The sequence below is a fragment of the Mugil cephalus genome, chromosome 21 (assembly GCF_022458985.1).
Source record: "Mugil cephalus isolate CIBA_MC_2020 chromosome 21, CIBA_Mcephalus_1.1, whole genome shotgun sequence".
In the NCBI taxonomy this organism is placed as follows: domain Eukaryota; kingdom Metazoa; phylum Chordata; class Actinopteri; order Mugiliformes; family Mugilidae; genus Mugil; species Mugil cephalus.
Window position 1 is genome coordinate 1,780,649 of NC_061790.1, and position 23,729 is coordinate 1,804,377.

The 23,729-nt window shown below is 44.0% G+C and overlaps 1 protein-coding gene across 8 annotated transcripts in view; it reads left to right on the forward strand.

Annotated features, from left to right (window-relative positions):
• Positions 1 to 23,729, forward strand: part of myo6a (myosin VIa) — a 100,764-nt gene that overhangs the window by 1,316 nt on the left and 75,719 nt on the right. For all 8 annotated transcript variants that reach the window (XM_047574533.1, XM_047574536.1, XM_047574537.1 and 5 more), the window contains exons 2-4: positions 17,127 to 17,261; positions 22,227 to 22,296; positions 22,385 to 22,458. In XM_047574533.1, coding sequence (XP_047430489.1) covers positions 17,145 to 17,261; positions 22,227 to 22,296; positions 22,385 to 22,458 — 261 coding nt within the window. In that variant the 5' untranslated portion in view covers positions 17,127 to 17,144. The remainder of the gene's footprint in view (positions 1 to 17,126; positions 17,262 to 22,226; positions 22,297 to 22,384; positions 22,459 to 23,729) is intronic.

A 23,729-nucleotide genomic window follows, 5' to 3' on the forward strand; every position in this document is an offset into this window, starting at 1 on the left:
AAGCCCCTGCAGAAAGAGGAGGCGAGCAGTTGTCTTGAAATATTTTTACTTCCTTGTGGCGGAGGCCTAACTCCTGATTCCTGAAGGGACTTTGACTTTTGTACCTTCCTCGCGACATCCGTGTTTTATGGTCAATATAAGTTGCATTATGTCACAGCAGGAAGCAGCAGCTTTTATTGTAAGTGAGCTGTCCTTCCTGAGGACGAGGGCGAAGTCCAGGAGCCTCATGGATCCCGGTCAGGGATGCCGAACGACAGTAACGGGATTTAAAACAACCCGAAGACAAGAAATACCACCTGAGACGATCACAAAGGTCACAAAGCCACCACAGAAAGAGAAAGACTACCACAATGACACAGAAAACCACCACAAAAAGATAGAAAGCTACCACAACAAGGCACAAACCACCATGAAAAGGCAACATATAAAGACAAAACCTCCACAGAGACCTCAGACCAAGATGCAAACTAGACAAATAGATTTTAAAACCACCACAAAGAGACACTTAATTAAGCATCACTGCAGGCTTGATCTGATTTAATGATATCGAACTTTCCCTGACACGATAATCAGCAAAATTCAAACGTCAGAACATGATTTTCTCAAGTTTGAAGTTGGAATACGACCGTTTTTGAGTTGTGGCCGGCTGATGCATGCTGGGTAACTCCTCGTGTCCCAGTGTATTTTCTCAGGATAAGCTGTTTATGTGGATCCTTATCCACTTAAAATATCCCCGTACACATGATCCAGGATCATTAGGCAGCAGTGTGCGGTTACTTGGCCGGTGAAGACTTCCATACTTCCTGTAAACTTCCTGGTCTTCCGTTGCTTTTTCCTCGCATTGTTTCACGGAGGAGGAAGCGACAGGAGCAGCTGGAAAGAAATGGTTGGGTGCTCACTCTAGGAATCCCTGTGAGAGCAGATTGGATTCTTTTAGGTATTTACATTAGTATTTTTACTGTAACTTAGTAGAAATTGACGTTTAAGTTGGTTTTTGTTGCTTCGTGTTGCACAGATTCAAGGATCCAGTTAAGTTGACGTGTAACGAACGTTAAAGGATTTTAAAAGTTGTGTGATGACACAAACTCAGAGTACCTGGAAGGAAACAACATGCAACGCCTTGGTTCCTGCCTCCAGGTCCACCATGATGATGGCGGCTTGTAGAGTCGATGGAACCCAAATGGAGAGGTGGTGTTGATGGTATTTTTGTTTTTCAAACAACCAGAGCCTGAAATGTCCACTAGAGACATTTGTCATCTAATGATGAGCTGACATCTCTTTATGGTCTGGTGTTTACTGTTAGCGCTGGTAACGCTAGCTAACCACCATTAAACCAGAAGAAGAAGACGTCATGATGCTACAGGGACGTGGTTTTGGTTCATGGTGGATCCTGGTTAGTGATGATATTTATTTCCTTCCCTGAAGGAAATTCATTTTTCAAACTGTGCTGGGACCCGTCTGATTCTTTGATTTGAAAAGTGGAAGGTCCGAGCTTGTGTACTTTCTCTTTCCACGTTTGGGGGAAGAAATATTATAAACCTCTCAGAGGATCAGAGCTGACGATGATCACGTCGACAGATCGCTTTGGAATTAGTTTAGCAGCTGCGATGATGAAGCATTTTACATTTCACACTGTTCCTGATTCGCACCTGTGACCGACTTCCTCTCAGTTATTTCTCCATAAAAACACCCCGTGTCTGAACTTCTGTGTAATTGTGAGGGACAAAGCTGAAGCTGGTCTTCCTCCTCGACGCTGCACAGTTCATTCATATCTGGTTTCAGGCACTTTAACGGCGGTGGAACCTCTTCCATGCGTCTGTGTGATCAGGGGAAATGAATTAGCGTCACCAGACCACGGCCTCCTGTCGATAATGGGGACGAGTGTCGGAGGCCTCGCCCCTGGGGAGGTTCCTCGGCCTTGGGTGGATCTGAAACACGCCTCTAATCCGATGTTATGTTGGGATCCACATGTGAACAAGCGAAGACGTTTCGTCTTGAACTGAAACGTCTTCCTGGAGCTTTTATCTGAACCTGACGAACTCCCTTTAATGATAATCAGATAATCGTAGCTCCGTCTGCTTTTCTACTCTCAGTCGTCTCCAGCCCGACTGGATATCACATGTCAGCATCTGCCTCCTGATGCCCATAAACCCTCGCGTTTTAGTGGTCGCTTCCTGTAGCCCAGTCAGATCTCGTCTCTCTCCAGATGACAACTCAAACGTCTAAGAGAAGACAAACATGTATGTATGTAACCGTGTTAGAGACGTGTCTGCTCATCGTTGTGTCCTGGTTCATTCATCCAGAAGTTTCTAAATCGTGTTACAAATACCAACAGCAGTGAACCATTAAACTCCTCATGAACCAGACCTGCTGTGACGTCGTCACTGTGGCTTCATTCATCGATAGGCGTGAATCAGATGTTATGACATTAAACATCACACACTGATTGTTTTACGTGTCCACAGGAGACAAAGCTTCTAGAAAACACAAAGCGTGTTTCATGGCTGAAAACTACCAAATAAAAGCTTCTCATTTGGAGGAGATCGTCTCTGATGATCAGTGTTAATGTCACCAGGCTGGTTATTCTGGTGCATTTAAATCCTCTTAAATAATTGGACATCGTTACAAAGCTGGTGCTCAACATGTCATGTTGCACAGGTTGACGGGTGACGACTGAATCCCCGTTAATGTCTCTGTGGGTCAGATGCAGATCATCCCTCTACTATCGAGGATCTTTTTACTTTTTGAGTTGTTCCTGAAGTGTTCGTGTGTGTCAGTGGTCATAATGTTGTGGCTGACTGGTGCATCAGATCATGTTGCTCTGATCCAAAGTTAATGACGACTAAACCTCTCGTTAATGCTGCTGCTTGAGCAGAACAGAACAGAAATGTTGCATGAAAATAGCTTTTAAGACGAGGTTTTTAAGCTCAAATACTTGTTTCCTGGTCTTTTTTTAGAGGTTTTAGATAAAAACTTTTCGACTTTTTTAACGTTTCCGTGTCGTACAGTCGATCCAGAGCCGGAGCAGATCAGTCTCAGGAGACACGGACGTTTCTGACCCTCGGGTTTTTTTATTTTCAGCAGCAGACTTGGCTTCAGTTTTCCAGGTTTTCCTTCTTTGATGCTCACTTTCCCTTTTCCTCCTCCGACTCTGCTGTGTCACGTCTCCATGCAAATGAGCCCGGCCTGGCGGCGTTTCATTATGGTGGCCCGGGCTGTAACCACGGCAACGGCCCGAGCAGCCATTTGTCCGGCCTGATCCCGGTGGGATCACGTGGTGGTGGTGACCTTTGAAACCGAGAGGCCTTTTCTTCCCCCGGCTGTGGTGTCACAGATGTTTGAATTCTGGGTAATATTTAGGGCGGAGCCCCGGGGGGGGGGGGGGGGGGGTGAGGGGGGGTTAAGGGGGGTTAAGGTGCATAAAGGAATCTAGTGTGAGAATGAAAAGCTGAGACGGGAGTTTTGCTGGCAGGTATCGGTGCAGGGAGATTGTGCAGGTATGCCAAAGGTGTAGGTCCGTGGGACGTCTTTCTGGTGGCTGGCGTTTCCGTGGCGATACTCCAGCAGGACTTTAACCCCGGCTAATCTGCCTCTTTAGCGCCTCTCTAAAATATTCAAATGACTCAGGAACACTTGTTTCAGGCGCTGCCAGGGCTTTACAGCCTGGACCTTGTACTTCTCACTGCGTCTTTCTTGTAATGTTGCTGATTTGGAGAGTTTTTTTTTTTGGATTGCGATGATTCCAAACTAAATATTAATGATTAGTCGAATTTAACGCCTCTTTAAAGGGTCTTTAAGTGACTCCACATGCACGTTTCTACAAACAGAACTCGTCACCTGAAGCAGACGCTGGTTGTTTTTACCTTGGATGTGACAGTTTATGTTCTGAATCATGTTTCCTCTGCAGACCCCAGTGTTTGCATGTGCTGCATGTAAAAGGATTCAACCCCCCAGTTTATTCTGTGTCAAACCTGTGTAATGAAACGTATCCCAGGAGGCGTCCATGTGCTTTTAGATTATTTTCAGGATTATCTGAGGGAGGAAGCTCAAGTAAAACCCCTTCTCTGCTTTCACGGCTCACACAGAGTCATGACCCCCCTCAGCCTCAGCCTCTGTGTAATGTACAACTTTTTAGCTGCTTGTGACACCGTTTTATTGGTGTTAGACTTCGGCTCGAGGGGGATGACTCGTCAATCTTTAAACTGGATTACAGGGAGTTTGTAAAAGATCAGCACTTCAGAAAGTCGGCACGTCTGCGGAAATCCTTCCAGAAGAAGAAGAAGAAGAAGAAGAAGAGGAAGAAGAGGAAGAAGAAGGATCTCGGGCCAAGAGGCTCTGAGGATCAGGCCTGAATCCATTCACCATCAGTTCACGTACAGATGTTTCAGTTTAGAAAGAATCTGACTGAAAACTAAGCCTCCCTGCAACGAGAGAAATGGATTTTCCCATTTAAACCCGTCTTCCTTTAAAAGACTTGGTAGCGATTCCTTTCTAAATACACACCTTTACCTGTGTCTCATTAGAAATCCGGTGAAACTGGTCCCACGCGACCGTCCTGTTAATGGGACCAGAGGACGTCGGCGCGAGTGAGTCCCCGAATCCTTCAGCATCAGCATCAACTGGACATGTTTTAGTTTTTACACCATTTTAATTCAGAAACAACAATAAAATACTTCTGCACCAACACACAAGGTTCAGTTTAAATCATTCATTACAAATAAATAAAAACAATGAAATATTTCAGGTTAACGGCCTCATTTTCCAACACCAGGAAACATAATGTGACCTCAGACCAACAGAGAATAAGATGTTTGTTAGAGCGATTAGTTCTGAAACTGAAATATCTGTAAATGAATCAAAGCAGAACCAGGTCAGTCAGCAGTGACACTGTGGTTTTTAAAGAGTTATGTAAAGAGCCTTTGCAGTTAAACAATAAAGCTGATCGTCATCGCTTACTGAGGCACATTATAGTTTATTATGTTATTATTCAAAAGATTGTGGATCTCTGCCTCTCAGATGGTTTGATATGTAAATGCACCGTCCACGTTCTTTGGATTAGTGCATAAATTAGTCAAATAAACAGAATATCTGATTCAGAAACAAACAAACAAACAGTTTGAGCTTGGAGCCTAAAACCTTCGTGCATCGCGGAGACTCAGGACTTTAAAGGTCTAGACTCGGTTTTAAGGTCGGATAGTGATGAAAGGGTTCGTGGAATGCTTTGTGTGTGTGTGTGTGTGTGTGTGTGTGTGTGTGTGTGTGTGTGTGTGTGTGTGTGTGTGTGTGTGTGTGTGTGTGTGTGTGTGTGTGTGTGTGTGCAGGGAGGGTCAGATTGATTCGTGCCTGAGTGAAAGGAATCACCTGCCGATTGTCTGATCTCTGAACACACCCTGCTCTGCTCATGTCAGCTTTTGTTGTGGGCGCGGCTGCAGCCGGCGAAGCGCCTCAAGGCATGATGGGTAATATGCATGACTGCAGCGCCCGGAGGTTTTAAAGGAGACAAACCCTGAGCAGGAAAATAAGAATAGAGTCTGATCGTTTTGTGAATGTGAATGTTCAGACCCATTAACTTCCATCCTGGTCAGTCTGATCTCACCCAGTTACCTGCGTCCACACCTGCTTAATGGATTAACACGTGTCTCCAGATCTGGTCTCAGTCTGTGAGTCAATCAGCAGCAGCGCCACCATGTGGTCAGTAGAATATTGTATCAGCTGCTGTCTCTGATGGATCCCTACCTACCACTGAACCAGAACCAGGAACCAGATGGTTGGAGACTTGGAGACATGATCGAGATTTAGGAAGGAATGAAGGAACGAAGTTCTTCTTCATGGTTCCTAATAAACCAGTTCAGAGGGGGACCTTGTAGACCACATTAGACCCTGATCAGACCTGGATCTTCTCTGATTGGCTCAATGAAAACCACATGACAATAAACCTCACTGAGAGGAACCAGGAACCACGTTAAAACATATGGTTCCTGGTTCCATTATTAGAAATATTTAAAGGTGCTGGAGGCAGGAGTTTTACGTAGTTTACATAATGTTGCAGATCAGCTGGTGAAATCGAGTCAAATTAAAAGATGAGAAAAGTGTCTGAATGTTCTCAGTCATCCAGGTCATGGTATCTCCATCCTGGTCATTCTCTGATGGATCTCTACCCAGAACCAGGGACCAGAACCAGGGACACATGGTTGGAGACTTGGAGACATGATCCAGGTTTAGGAACCAGATGGAAAAACTCTCACATTTTATTTAAGAGACAAAGACTCAGATTAGAGCTGAACCCTGAAGCTTCTTCCGTCCTCAGAGGAAGGAAACGTCTCTGATGATGACAAGGAAATAAAACAGAGTTATTGAGGAAACATGAACTTAACTCAGTGTGACTCCTCAAACATTAACTAACTTCCTGAATGGATTCTGGTTCAGATTAGGTTCTAGTTTGGTTTGGTTCTCAGCTCCAGACCTAGAATCTGTTAAAGTCTCATCACTGATGAACAGACGTCTCTTATTCAGGTTCATTTCTATCAGTGGATGAATGAATGAGTTCAACCAGTGGGTTCAGTCCAGCTCCACATGTGGACTGACACCAGACCAGTGTTCACACCTGGACTCCAGAGACCAGACCAGTGATGCAGATGTTAATCCAGAGTCTGAGCGGAGGCTCGGTGGCTGAACACGACGGTAGCTCTGTGAGGACGTGGGCCGCCAGCTGTTCCAAGTTTAGCAGCGAGTGGGAGAGAAGGACCTTCCTGCGCTGGTCACAGAGCGAATGACTAAACCAACCAGGCTGAGAGTGTTAATTATCTCCCAGCGAGGCGGTTAATTAGCAGAGCGAGCTGAAAGAGTCCGATAACGTAATGAGGCGTCTCTGAAGTTGATGCTCCAGGAGGCCACGGGTCAGAGGAGCATCATTAAATATCAGCTGCAGCGTTTCACCTGAGCTTCACACCTGAAGTCTCTGAATTCTCTGAATACTGTGGAACATATTCTAAACTCTTTGTTGTACTCAGTGGGAACAGTGACGCTCTGGACCGAAGGACTGTAGGTCGGTGGTTGAGATGTTGACGTCTTGTTTATCCAAAACCGAAACAATGACGCCTTGATTTGTAGATGTGGACCCACAGATGCCCTCTTCTAAAGCCCAAACACTTCCCACTCCCGCTCTTTTAGGACTGAAGACTTGGATGAAACGTCTACGGGGAATTGACTCACTCGCTGACTCATCTGCTCATGTCCCACAATTCTCTTAAATTCTCGTCACTTTGATGAAGATGGATTTAAATGAACCGGTCACATGACCCCCTGCTTCATCTCCAGGGAAATGCCAAAAAAATGTTTCCGTTGCACTTTTGAGATACTTTCATTTTAATACGTCTGAAAAACCTCCTCATGAGAGCGTATAAACGTTTTAAAGATATCTGAGAGTTCTTTGAAATGTTTCCAGTATCATTTCTTTATTGAGATAATTATTTTTTTTTTAGGGATAATGGAAAAGCAACACTGAAATCTTTGAAAGCATCCTCTAGTTTCTAGGAACATCAGAACCGACTGTTGTGTCCCAGCCTCTGTTATGGCCCCCCCTGCCCTCGGGGAAGCTTGGCGCTGGGTGGAGGGGGCTTGTCTCTGATCACGGGCTCTGTGTTCAACACGTGACCCGACTAAACGTCCATGACAGTGAGCTCTCAGAGACACGTCCAACAATCAGCTGTTTGTCAGCCGAGGAGTGGGTCGATGATCCGAGCAGCGTTTCCTCCGCCGCCGTGAAATGTGTCGTCCTCTCTAAAGCCTCAAAGGAACAGCTGCTGCTGCTTCGCTTTATGTGCTGCATCCTTTTTTTAAGGATGATTTTGTGTTAAAGGGACAGACTGTTGAACGGTTTCTGGATTCACTGGTTGGTGGCAGTTTCCGGGACATAAGCAGCCTGATATTACAGGGGAAGGCAGAGTTATTTTTGACATTTAATCCCAGTTAACTGTTCCCTACCTCAGGTCACTAATGTTCCCTGTTTATTAAATGATTTTTATATTTGCAGAGTGCCTCAGTTAGGCTGCTTTTGGATTTTTACTGCAGCTCCCAACTCGTGTTTCTAAGAATAATAGTAGTTTATTTGTTTCATCACATTCCCAGTTGGTCAGAAGTTTAAATACACGTGTTATTTGGACCAAACATCTGCGGTTTCCTTCCACAAGCTTCCAGTAGTAAAGTTGGTGGATTTTATTCTGTTCTTCTCAGCAGAACGGGAGCAGCTCAGTCAGGTTTGTAGACCTGCCCAGAGTGGATGGAGGTCAGTGCTTTGTGAAGACCACGCCTAAACCTCGATACCTTTGTTGTCTCTAAACTCTTCTGTTACAACTTTGGACGTCACTGTTTCTTTGGAACAATCAGGATTTAAAGAATAAACCCATCCCTGTCCGTAGTGTGCACAGTAAAACAAAACCACAAATCATCTACTGTCTCCAGACACAAAGATGGTGATAATACCACTGCACGACATTTGTTTCCGCATCTTTTCGGTCGATAATTATGGAATCTGTGTTTCCAGTCATAAATAAATGTTTGGATGATTGCTGTTGCACAGAACCTTCAAAGGAGCAGGATCTAGAAGGATGTTGAGATGGCTTGAAATGTGGCGCAGGTGTAAAAGTATAATAGTAGCCTTGACGTCATATTCCACCCCGGATAATGTCAGCAAAACACGGTAAAAGCAGAATTTACTTGACCCCGTGAATGCACCACGTGCCTCACAGATGTAGAGCGGTATTTTCTAAATCCCGCAGTTAAAACTAATCCCATGCAAATAGTGCTTAAGTTCATGTAAACTTCTGACTTCATCTGTATGTGCAGATATTTCCAGCAGCTCCAGTTTTTCAGAAATCAACTAAATTCACCTTTAATTCTGCTGCTTTTACACATCTGATGTTAGTATCAGTGAGTAGTGGTGAAAACTAACCTTTAATCCAGTACTTCCATTTTCTGCAACTTAATACTTCTACCCTACCTCTAACAGAGGGAAGTGCACAGTCAGAGTTATAGCGACATGTCCACTTTTCTGTTGAACATGTGTGAAATACGACCCCTAAAGACGTCTGCAGGTTGTTAGCAGTTCCACCCCTGTTTCTGAAACCTGCAGCCTTCCTCGTCGCCTCAGAGAGCTGGCTAGGTTTCTGTAGCACAGCCTGGGCTATTTGAATGTCTGCTGCTGTAAAACCACCTGATTATGAATGGTTCAGCTGAATTTGAATTTATGACATTTATTAACTTCTTTGGTTAACATCAGGCCAGTGCACAAAATAGAAAATTCCCCGTGGTTAATAAAGGACTTTCCAAATGTTTACCTGATGCAAACACCGTCAACTGCATCGTTTTTTTCCACCAGATACACCAGGATGATGATGATGGCAGCTCGGGGCGTCGGGTTAACGCAGATTGAGGGTTGACTTCACGATACGATACGTATCGCGATACTTGAGTCATGATACAGTATTTTCTTTTCAAATAGAAGAAGAGTTAGAACCTATATTTTCATGGTTCACTTGAAAAGACACAGGAGGGTTACCTAGGCAACCGGAGCCTGAAACGTCCACTAGAGACCATCTGTCATCCACAAAGACTTTAAACTTCAGTCTTGTCCTTGACCTTCTCTGTCTCTGTCACTGAGCGTTGAGCTGGTTCAGATTTCGTCTCAGCGTGAAGGTGATATTTACCAGAAGTAAAAACACCACAGAGAAGATGTGTCTCCACAGAGCAAGGACGACAAACCTGCAAACCACGACTAAAAATATCCTCCACAGCGTGACTCAGGCCTGGTAATGAGGGCTCAGAAAACCAGTCTCAGCTGAGAGGCCGGTTCAGGCGATTCAAACCGATCACGTTCACACTTGTTTGACTTCAAAAGCAGCTGCTCCCTGGGAAGATGAGTTTTGACAGTGTTTCTTTATGCCCCAGCAGCTCAGGTATGCTGACGAAAGTCCCATTACCAGGCATGTGTTCTGACTCGTATAATTTATTAAATCATTTGTATAGAGGGCTTATAATTTGACCCGTCTCAGATGTTTCCAGATGACATAATCTTTTAATAAACGTGGTGGACCGCCCATGGATTCTACACAGACGTGTCCAGTATATAGTAATTATTTGGGAAGTAGTGGCTAAAAAGCCGTAGGTTTAATAAATGGTTAAACAGACCAGGATGGTTTTAAGGACAAAAGTTCCATGGTCGAGGGGTAAACAATACTTGGGTTGAACCTTTTATTTCAGATTAGTATAATTAGATGTTTTAGAAGTGAAGTGATTCTCTCCATCGTTGCCTGCATCTAAGATATTTTTTTAATATTCTTTAGGTGAAGTGAGACAGAGTTTCTCATTTGACCATGAAAAGATAAACTTGACATTGCATCACATCCTGCTCAGGTTTCACATCAGAAGAAACAACTGACTGTTTTAACATGGACATGTTTGAATATGTAAAATCTGAGAGTCATTGAACTTGTAACCAAATGCTCAGACCTCTTTGTTGTTGAAGTCGGGGGCTGTGAAGGACAGGCGTGTCTGGATCTTTACTGCAGAGTTAAACGGAGACTAAATACAGCCTTCAGTTTGCAGGAGTGTTTGCAGATTCGAAGGTGGATATGTCACTTGGTTCTTGTCCTTGGGACGACTTTTAGTCTGTCCTTACTGAAATATCTCAGCAGTGATTGGATTGTCATGACAAAATACCACGTATGAAAATGGACAAACCGTCCGTGTGGTCTCTCGTTGTCATTATGTTGAGGCAAGAAGCTACCAACCTGTATCTCAAACAGCCACGTCCATTATCTCTCACAGCGTTAAGCCTTCATGTAATTTAAGTTCAGTTGTGTGGGAGAGAGGAGGAATCATCTCTAGAGGCGTCTGTGAAGGTTCTCATTCATCCAGATCCGAGTTTTATCAAAAAACAAACCGAAGCAGGGGCAAAAGGACTTGTTAGGATTCTGGAAGACGTCATCCGTCCAATCAGCAGAAAAAAAGTCAAGACTTTTAAATGAGGACCTGGTTCATTAACAGATTCTGGTCCTGAGGGTTTCAGGTGGACACCACCACCACCACTTAAACCCCATCTCCCCACCACTCAGTCCAGCTGCCTTTGGTTCAGCCTGTTAAATGTTGTGACCATGACGATGGCGTAAGGAAGACAGGCAGTGAGTGCTAACTGGTGCTAACTGGTGCTAAAGTCCATAGACCCCAGACTTAAATGTCCAGACACTGACTTCAAGGTGTTTTTAGTAGTTTTCACTCATGGTTGCTCTGGTTCAGACTCTGTTTAGTGACACCAGTATTAACGTTAGTGACTCAAGATTAAGGCAGTGCAGTCATCCAGACCATTAACCGTTGGACCGCTAACAGTTAGAGTTGTGTATCCTCATGGCTGTGAGTGACCTACTGAAGCCAACGTCTCCCTGAACAGGAGCCGTTGGTGGATGAGTTTGTCCAGATGCCCAGATGTCCCCCCCCCCCCCCCCCCAACAGCACTCTCAACAACAGACTTGTAAAACGTATTCAGCATTTCACTACACAAATCAAATGATTTTAGCCCGCGCAGAAAGTGCAACCGACTCTTTTCCTTGGTGCTGGTGTTTAGTTGGAGGTGGTTTCTGGAACTCCACTTGCTGAAGGCCCCAACCATCTCCCTGAACAGGTTAGTCTATAATCCAGGAGGTCTAATGGTAATAACGATCACTCTAACATAAGCCCTACAACTGAAGAGGGTCCTGGTCCATGTTTGACCCGAGGCCTCAGGTGGTGAAGAATCTACAGGGTCTTCATCAGACGGGAGGTGTCTTCAGCAGAGATTCCGTCCTCAGCTCAGGCTGCATCTTTGATGTTTCCACCCGACTGAGGACGTTAATGGAGGTGAAGCTCCAGAGGATGCTGACATCCGGAAACACTGAGGAGGAGCAGCTAAATCTGGATACAGGGTTTTAATATTCAGGCCAGAGGCTGGAAATAGCTCGCACCCTTTTAGTCGAAGGCTTTGATAAAAAAAAAAAAAAAAAAAAAAACTCTGCTCTGCTGTTAAGTTGGGACTTTGTGGTTTTTCTGAATCAGGAGCTCTAGATTGGACGGATCAGTCGTCTCATCAGCTGTTGGTGAAACCACAAATTATTGGAGACGCTCGGGTCTAAATTTAGCTGCAGCGTCAGTTTGATGTTAAATTTAGAGCAGAGTAAGAGTTAAACTGTCCAAGGTAAATATCATGTGGATTTATGTCTTTGATATTTTACATTTATAATATACGTCCTTCATTGTCACTGGTTGTGCTACAGCTGAAGGTGCAGTGCTCTAAAAAAAACAAGAATAAAAAAATCCTACAGAACAGATTTTATCCAGTAATCAGACCCCTTTACCTAGTTCATTTTATTTTATATCACACCCCATAGTTACTGGCTGAACTATTTAATATTTTCATTTTGTGATGGCATGACTGTTTTATGATCTGTTATTAACCTGATAATCAAGGAAATATTTTACAAATTAACTGAGCGCTATTAATTCAGATATAATTTAACTTTTATGTTTTCGTCCTTCTTAATATTTTAAACGACCTGTTGGAAAACTTTGCACAACTTTGTACAAGTGCAAATTAAAATGCTTCTCACAATAATATTAACGTTTAAGATTTATTTACATAAAACCATCAATGGAGTCATATACGTATTTTTACATAACCTTCCATCTTTTAATAACGTAAAAAAATCTGAATACTTTATCTGTGTGAAACTTAATACTACAAAACAAAGAATTAAGGTTATGTTAGCATATTTTTTTCATTTGAATCATTTTTTCTTTAAAGCTATTCCTAGTTCTTTTTATTTTTATTTTTCTGCAGATTAGATATAAATTAATACTGAAGCTGTGAAGAAACACATATGGAATCATGTTAAACAAACCTGACTACGTTTTAAATTTTAGATTCTTCAGTGATGCAGCTGCTTATCACATTACAGTTAAACCCTCCTCTACCCTATTTACTCTAATTAAGGACAGGATTCAGTAAACATCATCTTAACTAATCGGGTCTTTGCTGTCTGAGGGTGAACCGACAGATTTGTGGCCCCTGGGAACATAAATGTGAGTCCAGACTCTTGATGAACACCTGAAGGGATCAAACCGGGTCCTCCAGTAACACGAGGAGTTTATCTGGCTGCTCTGATAGAAGAGGCCATTGTCCTCCCACCATAAAGGTTTTAATAACCTTAATTGACTCTGATAGCCTCTTGCTGGCTTGGCTGTTGAAGGTAATTATGTTAAGTTCCCATAGAAATCTGGCTCTTATTGAGTTTACAGTCTGGCTGGATGCCACCGTGTGGAGAGGAGCTGCTGTAATGTGCTTCACGTTGGCCCTGGCCGGGTGGATGGAAACCACTCGGCTCGTCGTCTTATTGGCAGCCGGGTCGCTGCTCGGTGACTAAGACTCTTGGACTTTAAAATGAGTTCAGTTTGACCCTAAAAGCCGTCTGCAGATACTAGAACTGGTCTTAGCCTCGAAGCCTGGTCCAACGTATTTCTGTGTAGGACCGTTGGTCTGGAGTCTCTGCTGGAAACTAAAACTAATAATGGATTTGAAAATGCAGAGTTGTAGTTGGAGGTGAATTGTTGACCAACTAATGATTCTTTCCATCATGATTAACATCCATCAGTTGATTATTAGGTCACTCGTTCCCAAATGACCCAAACTAGGGATCGCTTTTCTTTTTTTTTTGATCTGATCCTGATCTTTGAACATTCATTGCGTTTACATGCACAGCTTAATCAGTCGGTCCTTGTCCCAGTTTACATGCAACGGGGAAAACTGAATAACTGACAGGAACATGTCATCCTCCTCCACACTAGGTGGCGATATGTGTCTTTTCAGTGGGTTAATACGACCTACTTTCCACTTGACCTAATATATCGGGGGTTGTGTAGTTGTCTAGTTAAACTCTAATTAAGGCGTATACATGCTGGAGAAAATCCATTTCCAATCTCATTATCTGGGCGTCTTAATCGGATATTAGTCGGAGTAACGTGTTTACAAGCACTTAATTTATCCATTTAGAGATTTAGGCAATAACTTGTTTTATTTCAAGTGCATGTAAACGTACGGACTGAGTCCTGATCTGATGTTAAACTTCCTACACTTCGTCCTTGTAGCTTCCAAAGTCTTTTCTAGAATCCAGTGAATGTTTCTTCAAGTCAGAGTTAATGTGGAGACGGGAGCTCGTACCTTGTGTTCTTCTGGTCGTCCAACGCTGCCATGAACTCCCCAACCCTCTCTGGAACATTAGTCTTTTCTCTTCTTTTAAACGTTGCAGCGTTCAGTGTTTGTTGTTGTTGTTTGTTGTCAGCCTTTGACCTGGGTGACTCCATAGATTCTGTTGAGATGTTTTTCCCCTACCTACACCTCACCACTAGGTGGCGTCTGCCTCACTTATACAGGAAACACAGCAGGCGTTTAGGTTCTTCTTCTACTTTTATTTTATTTTTAGCAGCGTTGATGTTTACAAACCGTCATTAACACAGAAGAAGAAGAAGAAGATGTTTGATGTGACTGGGACGTGGTTTTGGTTTGTTGCCGACTTAAATTAAATAACGAGGTTCATCTCTGGAGACCAAACCTGTCTTTGTCCTGGGCTGTAAACCTGTTTATTTCTACTGTAATATTTCTAACGTAGACGTCTACTGGGACTAACTCACTGTCAGACTAGTGGATGTTAGAGGAACTGCAGCTTGTGGATTATTTTAGACACCTGAAGGAGAAGGAGAATATAAATAGTGAAGTAGTTCAGCTTCGTTTTGTCTTTTTGGTTTTTCGTGACCCCGGTCGGGTTCAGACGGTTTAGAGGTTGAACATGTGTTTGTCCTGAACTGTTTCCTCCCAGAATGACCTCTGAGCTGGAGGCCTGTGTGCATGTAAACACCCTCCGGACCACGACGTTGACCAGCCGCTTGTTTTTCCTGTTTCCTCACACATGGTGGTAGTTTGTGGTCGGCTCCGTCTCCGGCTGCTTGTGTTCATGGAAACAACAGAGGTGGAAAGTAAAGAACTGCAGCAGCTGTGATTGTCCTGCATTATTCCTAGAACCCAGGAGACATGAATTCAATGTAAAGCTGCTGGTAAAAACCTGAAGACTAAGTCATGACCTTGTGTCTTTATCGACCGGCATGAGTCGACTACAGGAATTAATACTGACCCAGAGACCTTGAACATCCCCGTCCACAGACAGTCAAAGTCAAAGTCTTCCTGATTGAGCAGCTCGCTAAGGACTCGTTTCTCTTAGAATATTAATTAATGTTCTCTGTGAAGACTCTCAGTCATCCAGGTCAGAATTTATCACAAGAACAACAACCTGAAACAACGACGACTGGACTTCTGAGTTTGTGGTGGACTCCTTCCACACATGTTCATATTTAACCCCCCCAGCCCCCCAGCCCTCCTTTATAACCAAAGACTAGGATGAAATATCTTCTAGAAACCCAACAAGTCCAGTTGTCCTTTATCCAAAAAACACTTACTTCTAAAAGACGTGATGCTGGCTGGAGTTGGGTTTTAAATAGCGTCGTCATCCGTCTCGGTCTAAGATTCGTTCCAGATCAAAGTACAGTCTGATCGAGTTCAGTCCACATACAACATGTCTGGGCCATTTTATTGAGGATGCATCTAGAGGTAACTTTTGTGGACTTGGTGCAGCCAGATATCCCAGAATGCATTTCAAGTATGTGACTGTTCCCATTTCCAGATGGTCTGTGTTTCAGAATCAGAATTTCAGAAGTACACAAGTATCACTCTTGGTGTTTAAAGAAATATCAGGTCGCTAATCGTCCTGTTTGTCTATATAATCACATACATATCAAACACAACAGCTACAACAGGTCACTATCAAAACGGATCAATGCTAAAAACAGTATACAGAGCAAAAAATGAAATTGGGCTTCAAAAGCCAATTGAAAAGTCACCTGTTGTCATTTTTGACTTTTATTCCATTTATATTTAGTTTAGTTGAATGAAAGAATGTGAACTCAGGTGTGGCCAAGCTTTTGCTAGTCTTTTGGTGGTCTAGTTGGTCTTGATAAACACAGCTAACATTGCTAACAGTTAGCAGGCTAATGACGCTGGCTGCTATAAACTCTTTACGTTTACTTCTAGGCTGCATAGAACATCTTAACATCCAGGTCCATTCATTTAAGCTGAGCCGTGAAGGGACGCGATACATGAAACACCATCTCATCTCATATCATAAGGGTAAAACGCCGTCACCTGAATATTAACGCCAGCGTGTTTAATTCCTTCATGAGCCTCTAATAAGTGACGTGTCTGTGATTCTGGTCTTTATTCTGCTCTGAGGCGATAAACTCTTGGAGCCTCGGCGGTCGTCCCACAGGGATCGACCCTCGTCCTGTTTCAGTATCACCGCAGTAACACGATCAGCTGCTGCTTTGACTCAATAACGCTGTAATTGGTTTGCTGGCAGCCACAGAGCCGGGAGCTGGAGCACGAGTCGATGCAGTTTCAGTTTGTTGTTCATCGCTCCTCTTCTTTAATTTCCATAAATCGTTATTAAAGTGACGCGATGGCGTCGCCTGTTACAGTTCATCCGACATGTTCGGGTTCTTAAACGTGTTTGAACTTTAGTGTGGAAAGACTTTTGAAGTCCTTTTAAAAGCCCAAATCAGACGGTTTATATTCCCCCGTTAAAGTTTGGGACGCGTGGAACAGCACAGTTCATCTAAATACCACATGCTGGGCTTTGGTGGAGGTGGATGAATAATTGTTGGAGTCAGACACATTCACTGAACAAAACAAAGCATGTAAACTGTTAACTGCTTTTATCTGAGCCTGAACGTGGTGACACATCGGAGACGTTCCAGATCCCGTCATGGAGGACGGTTAAAAGTTTAGATATTAATGACTCATGAAGCATCAGGCTGTTTAACGTAGGATCATCTGGAGATGGCAGACGCTGCTTTCTAACTGTTTGCACTTTCAAGGATCCGTTGGTTGTTTTGCATCATGTTTGCAGTATTTTTTATGTCCTCATTTCCTGTCTTGTCTTTTTGCTGCCACGTATCCTTTCACACCTCTGACCGTTGTGTTTGCGTCCCGTTTCCAGAGCCTTTAGACCGGTGCCATGGAGGATGGGAAGCCGGTGTGGGCGCCCCACCCAACGGATGGGTTCCAGCTGGGAACCATCGTGGACATCGGAGCCGACAGCCTCACCATCGAACCCATCAAACAGAAGGGAAAGGTGAGCGGACCCGATCTGGAGCCACTTTACTGGAGGATTGTTAAGTTTCTACTAAACTCTGATTGTTCAGATCAGACAGTCGACAGCGTTGGTTTAAATAATCCAAGCTTGTGTTGGCAAAGTTAACCCTTAAATGTCAGAACCTTTTACCTGTTTTACATTTTGTCCAAAAAACGAGCTGAAACAAGAACAGCTGGACTCGTTTCTGGAAAATGCTTCATCCAAGTCTCCAGTTCTAAACGTGATCATAAAACTTCCTGTATCTGTTCACTACAAGTTTGGAAGCAGCTTTAAGAGTCTATTTACGATGACTTCCTTAAAAACCAGCCTGAGTTCTGGGATTATTTACTGAATCATCACATTTTGCTTTTATTGACATGAAGCATTTTCCTCAGTTTACCTTCAGGTGAACATTAATGTTGCCATAACATAGTTGAAGACATGTCAACAAAAGAAAAGGAGGGTTTAGGTTTAAGGTGGAGACGATTTACAAGAGTCACAGCTTCAGTTCAGAAGTAAAAAAACAAATCACAGTTTGAGTTCTTCACTTTAACGAGAGTGTTCATATAAATATCCCTGGTGTACGTCATGGTGCTGTTAAAGCCAGAGGACTTTACTGTGAAGAAAGGAAACTCAAATTAAACTGGTCTTTTATGCACAGATTGGATCTTACTTCCAAACCTTTGGCCTGTAGCGTCGGTACGCATGTGTTTGCTAACAGACTCTAGTCACTGAAGAACTGAAGCTACTTCAAGAAGAACCTTTGTTGTTGGAAACACCCACATATGGTCCTAATAAAACCAACCTCCAGCTGAACACTTGGACAAAATGTCTCCTAGAAACCCAACAAGTCCTGTTGACCTTGTTTCAGCTTGTTTTTTATTTTTTTTGTTTCTGGATAAACCATGACCTGGATGACTGAGAGCCTTCACAGTCTTCACGTTGTTTCCCCGGTGGAATCAGTCTGACGGGGCCTTCAGCTGATTAATCAAACATCCTGACTTTCACTTTCTGCTGCTCGGGGGGCAAATTAAGATATTTGGAACTTTTGGAAGCTTTTCCTGCTGTTAGCATAAAGCTGCCCTTCATCTGGAGGAAAGCATCAAAGGTCGTGTTGCATTGTGGGTAATGTTGGCACCAGGTTTTGACAGGGATGAGGAATATCCTGACGCAGCCTTTCTCTGGTATGCTGTTCCCTGTCAATGATTGGCTTGATCTCGTGCAGAAGAAGAGGCCACATTTTCTGGAAGTAATAAACCAGCGGCCGTTGATCGATTCGCCTCTGGAGCCGCCGGCCTCCAGGTCTGTGACGAGCTCCCGGCCTCCAGGTCTGTGACGAGCTCCCGGCCTCCAGGTCTGTATCGAGCTCCCGGCCTCCAGGTCTGTGACGAGCTCCAGGCCTCCAGGTCTGTATCGAGCTCCCGGCCGGCCAGGTCTGTATCGAGCTCCCGGCCGGCCAGGTCTGTGACGAGCTCCCGGCCTCCAGGTCTGTGACGAGCTCCCGGCCTCCAGGTCTGTGACGAGCTCCCGGCCTCCAGGTCGGTAACGAGCTCCCGGCCTCCAGGTCTGTGACGAACGGGAGGATGAAATGAATCAGAAGTCAAGTGGCTCTTCCCTGACGCTCCGTCCTCCCCTGTGCTCTGAGTTAATTCACTTTTTCCGCTGGATGATGCTTCACGCCGCCCTCAGCGAAGCTCTTAATGTCAGGAGCAAGGCCGGTTGCCGTGGTGACCACCATAAGATGCGTCCGTCTCGGTAATCCTTCCCCCTCCAGAAACCTCTTAGTGACCGTCGGCCCAGGAAACACACCGGTGTCACGGTTTGATGGGAATCCATTAAACCAGCGCTGAGTTTTTGTGTCTCATTAAATCTTTATCATCACAAGACAAACGGATTCTGTCCATTTATGGGAACGTGTTGCAGGTTGAACTCAGCGCTTTTACAGCCGTCATTCAGGCGTCCGACTTTATTGCCTCCAGGAATATGACATCGTCACCGTGAATCTGATCTTTGCACATTTTGCAGCACAAACCGCAGCAAATAAAGTTAACGGCACATTTAAAGGAATATTCAGCATTTACTTCGCCCTGTTCCCACATGAAGAGTCCTTATCAGAATCACTAAAGGCTTTACTGCCCAGTGTATCTGTGCATACGAGGAGTTTGCGTCGGTGATCGTGAAGATAAATAAATGACATTGTAAACATGAGTGGCACTGGTGACTCTCCTGTAATTCCTGATTCCAGCTCCATGTTTTAACGTCAGGCTTCGTAGGATCCAGATGAGTTTTGTCTCTTCAACAACTTTAACTTTAACAGCTTCTGCTTTTACAGCCTATAGGCTTTACAGGCGTCCTTGGAATTTAGGTTAAAGAATTCCCTGTTTGTTCTCACGCTCATTAAATCCTGAAACTTGAAGCTTTAGAACCAGGGAGTCAAACTCATTTCAGTTCTGAGGCCACATACAACTCAGTTTGATCTGCAGGCGAATAAACCAGCACCGTAATAATTTATAGCTCCAAATGTTTTAGTGCAAAGAACAAGTATGAAAATAAGTTGATATTTCCTCCTTTTCAGACATTTATTAATTAATTAATTAATTAATTAATTAATTTAGTTTGTTACTTTATACTCTATACGATTATTTTTGTTATTTTGTTTTTTATGTTTGAAATAAATAAAACTAAACTAAAAAAAAAAAAGTAAAAACAGTTTCTGGTCTGGTTCGTACATATCCAGTCAGTTCATAGCATTTCTCTTCTTCACTCTAGACAAATAAATATATTAGTAAGAAAATAAACAAAACAAACAAAAAGAGGTAGAGCTTCGTATGTTTAGCCTCATAAACAAAATTCCAATTTTAAAGCTTATAAAAAAATGTCGAATTGTCACATTAAACACTTTAAAATAATCATTTTCATTTCTTTTTTACATTCTCAAACTTTCCTTCTTTGCACTAGAGCAGATGGAAAGTTGTTATTTATAGGTTATTATTCTGTTACGTTGGTGCTTCGGCCCCTTGAGATGAAACTGGGCCCTGAACTAAACTGACTGTGACCTCCTGGTTCAGGCTGGATCGTCTTCATGGTCACGTGATCAGACTGTTGAATGGACGCAGACGGTCTGTGGTTTTACAGGTGGAGGCTGAGCTCAGGGTCTCGGGCTCATAAAGCCTCGTCCTCCTCAGATCCTCCTCAGATCCTCCTCAGATCCTCCTCAGATCTGCTATCACGGGAAGTTTCCGGGCCACTGCCGAGGCTCGTAGCGTCCAACCAGAACAATGTCCGGTCTGTCCTGCTGCAGCCAGTTTGTACCAGCGCCCGGCGATGTGCTCATTCTCTGGCAGACGTCCCACGATGGACGTCAGGAGAAAGACGAGCGGCCGCGATGCGTAAACCGGACTCTTTGTCCCGTTGTGTCTGTGGATCCCACAGTTTGATCAGGCTGCCACTTCACTTATTATGACATCACATATTTAAAGAGGTCATGTGACGGTGCTTATTTTGTAACCTGGGTTCTCTGAGTCTCTACAGCCACAGAGATAAAGTTATTGTGATGCAGCAGCAGCTGTGAGTCAGATTAAATCAGATACTTTAAATGTGTCTGGTGTTACTGGACGTCCATTAGCAGAAGCTTGTGTTAGCACAGTCGGCTAATACTAAACACATCTGCTCTATAGCCATAAATGCTAAATAAATGCTAGTGTGCTAGCATTGAGTGATGTGTTAGCATGCTGTGCTAGGTGCTCTTGCTAAAGTTTGACATTTTGGGTTGAGAAAGGATAAAGAGACGGATGCTCTTCACACTTCTGGAACCATAAGGCTATTAGCTTAGCTTAGCTTAGCTTAGCATGAAGACTGCAACCAAGGACTTTTTCTTCTCCTCCTTTTTCTCCATCGTCATCATCATCATCCTCCTCCTCCTCCTCCTCCTCTTGTTGTGGAGTCCGTCCAGTTCAGGCTGAGAAATGTGGGACATGCCACGACTGGAAAGAATGAACTGACTGTACGTCACCTTGGCACCAAGGACCTGGAGGGGGGGTGGAGTTGGGAGTTGGGCGAGGTGGGGGTGGGGGGGGGGGATTAAAAGAAAGAACCTGATTGGCCTTCAAATCTACAACACTGAGGTAATGTGTGTCCTCAGAAACCCTCCGGTCTGAGTCCAGTCCGGTCACGTTTAGCTCCAGTAATGTGGACGTAAAGCTGCTAATTAATAAACATGAGGGGGAGGAGTTACAGGAGGGACGGAAACATGGAGGTAGAAACATGAACAGGAGACGATGGAGACGATGGAGACAATGAAGACATCTGGGTTCATATTCTGAGACTCCTCCTCCTCCTGCTTCCACCTGTCCCTGCTCTTCTTGTTCTTCATCTCCTCTTCGACGTCCTCCTTCTCTCCATTCATCTTCTCTTTCTTCTTCTCCAGGAACTACTTTCAATTAATGTTAACGTCTGTTTTCTGTTTAAACCTGAAATAAACAACGTCATCATCACTGAGGAGGAGGAGGAGGAACAAGAAGAGAACAAGGAGGAGGAGGTGAAGGTGTAGGAGGAGGAGGAGGAGGAGGAGGAGGAGGAGGATTAGATTTTAGTGTTTTCTATGATCTTCTATTTCCAGTCGATGTGAATCTTTCCTCCAGTAACTGATGTTTAGTTGTCAACACACACACACACACATATATCATCTGATCCGGTCTCCATGGTAACGGCTCATCTTCTGGTTGATGAATGTGCTGTGGATGTGATGGACGGTCCCGTCCAGAGGTGGATAGTAAATAATGCAGAGCAGCGTCCCCTGATCCTCTTACCTCCAAATAATTCAATAATTCATCAGACTCTGCAGCGTTTATTCTGCAGGAGAAACAGAATAAAACTCAAACGTCAACACCGTCCTGGAATAAAAACAGAACGCCGTCATGTAAAAATTAAACTTCAAGCTCTTAATCGTTGTTTCTTTTCTTTCAGACTTTTCTAGCTCCCATCAACCAAGTCTTCCCAGCAGAGGACGACATCAACAAGCATGTGGAGGACAACTGTGAGTTTGTCTTCTTGTCTTTATCGTCCTGTAAATGAAGACGAGGAAGATGATGAGGCTAACGTCTCGTCCCGTTTGTGTCTCTCAGGTTCGTTGATGTACTTGAATGAAGCGACGCTGCTCAACAACATCCGCGTCAGATACAGCAAAGACAAAATATATGTGAGTACATTTAGTCCCAGTCATAAATGTCTTCATGAGAGCCCCACAGAGACAAGGAGGCCAGCGAAGTTCTGTTAGCTGGGAGGCCAGGAAGAGCTACTGTTACATGGGAAGCTAGGAGGAGCTACTATTAGCTGGGAAGCTAGGAAGAGCTACTGTTAGCTGGGAAGCTAGGAAGAGCTACCGTTAGCGGGGAGGCCAGGAAGAGCTACTGTTAGATGGAAAGTTATGGAAAGCTTCTTTTAACTGGGATGTTAGGAAGAGCTACTGTTAGCTGGGAGGCTAGAAAGAGCTACTGTTAGCTGGGAAGCTAGGAGGAGCTACTGTTAGCTGGGAGGCTAGGAAAAGCTACTATTAGCTGGGAGGCTAGGAGGAGCTACTGTTAGCTGGGAAGAGCTACTGTTAGCTAACAAAGAAGAGCTCTAACCCATCCTACAGATCTGTCCTCTCCTGAATCAGCTGATCAGTTCGTCCACTATTTTTGTCTAGACCGTCACGTTGTTGTGGAAATATTTGTGGACGTGAACTTTGCGTAACTGAACTTGGACTAAGCCAAAAGCACTTAGAGGTTGGAACAGGTGACGTCAGGTGTTATTAGAGACGGCTTCAGGAAACACCTGTGTTTGTTTTCACCTGGACGGGTGGAGCTCACGATTCTGTCGCCTCCGAGGGTTTAGGCCGAGTTATCCGGAGACGAGTCTTCATGTCGAACAAGAGACAAATTAAATCTACACTCAGTACTAGTTTACATGACAATAATTAGTTTAATGGTTGAAAGTAAATGGTTTTACTGAGACTCTGACAGGATTAACATTCACGTCTTATTCCTTCAGTCTAAAAGTTGCCTCCAGGTTCAGACACTTTAATTTAAAACTTCCTCAACAAGGATCCATTTCCATTTGTTTTCTGATGCAGATTCTGATCCGTTTACTTTGGTTTGGTTTGTTTGTTCAGGTGTTTCATCTGAATTAAGGAGCAGGTTTGCTACTAAAACCTGTTCAGATCCATGAGTGTGAAGCTGTTTAGTTTTCATCATAAACGTGTACATGCACTTCTCCAGAAGCTCAGGACCACCTCCCTGGACGTCTTGCTCCTGCACCAGAATCTAACTTTAAGGCTCCTCCTGGACCAGATCTGGACCCGCTTTGGTCCTGAGTCACATCCAGTTTGATCCAGATTCTTTGCTCTGAGTTCTGTTTTAACATCAAACACCTGAACTCACAGGTCCAAACATGGAGGTCAGGTGACGACTGCTCTCATCCGAGGAGTTA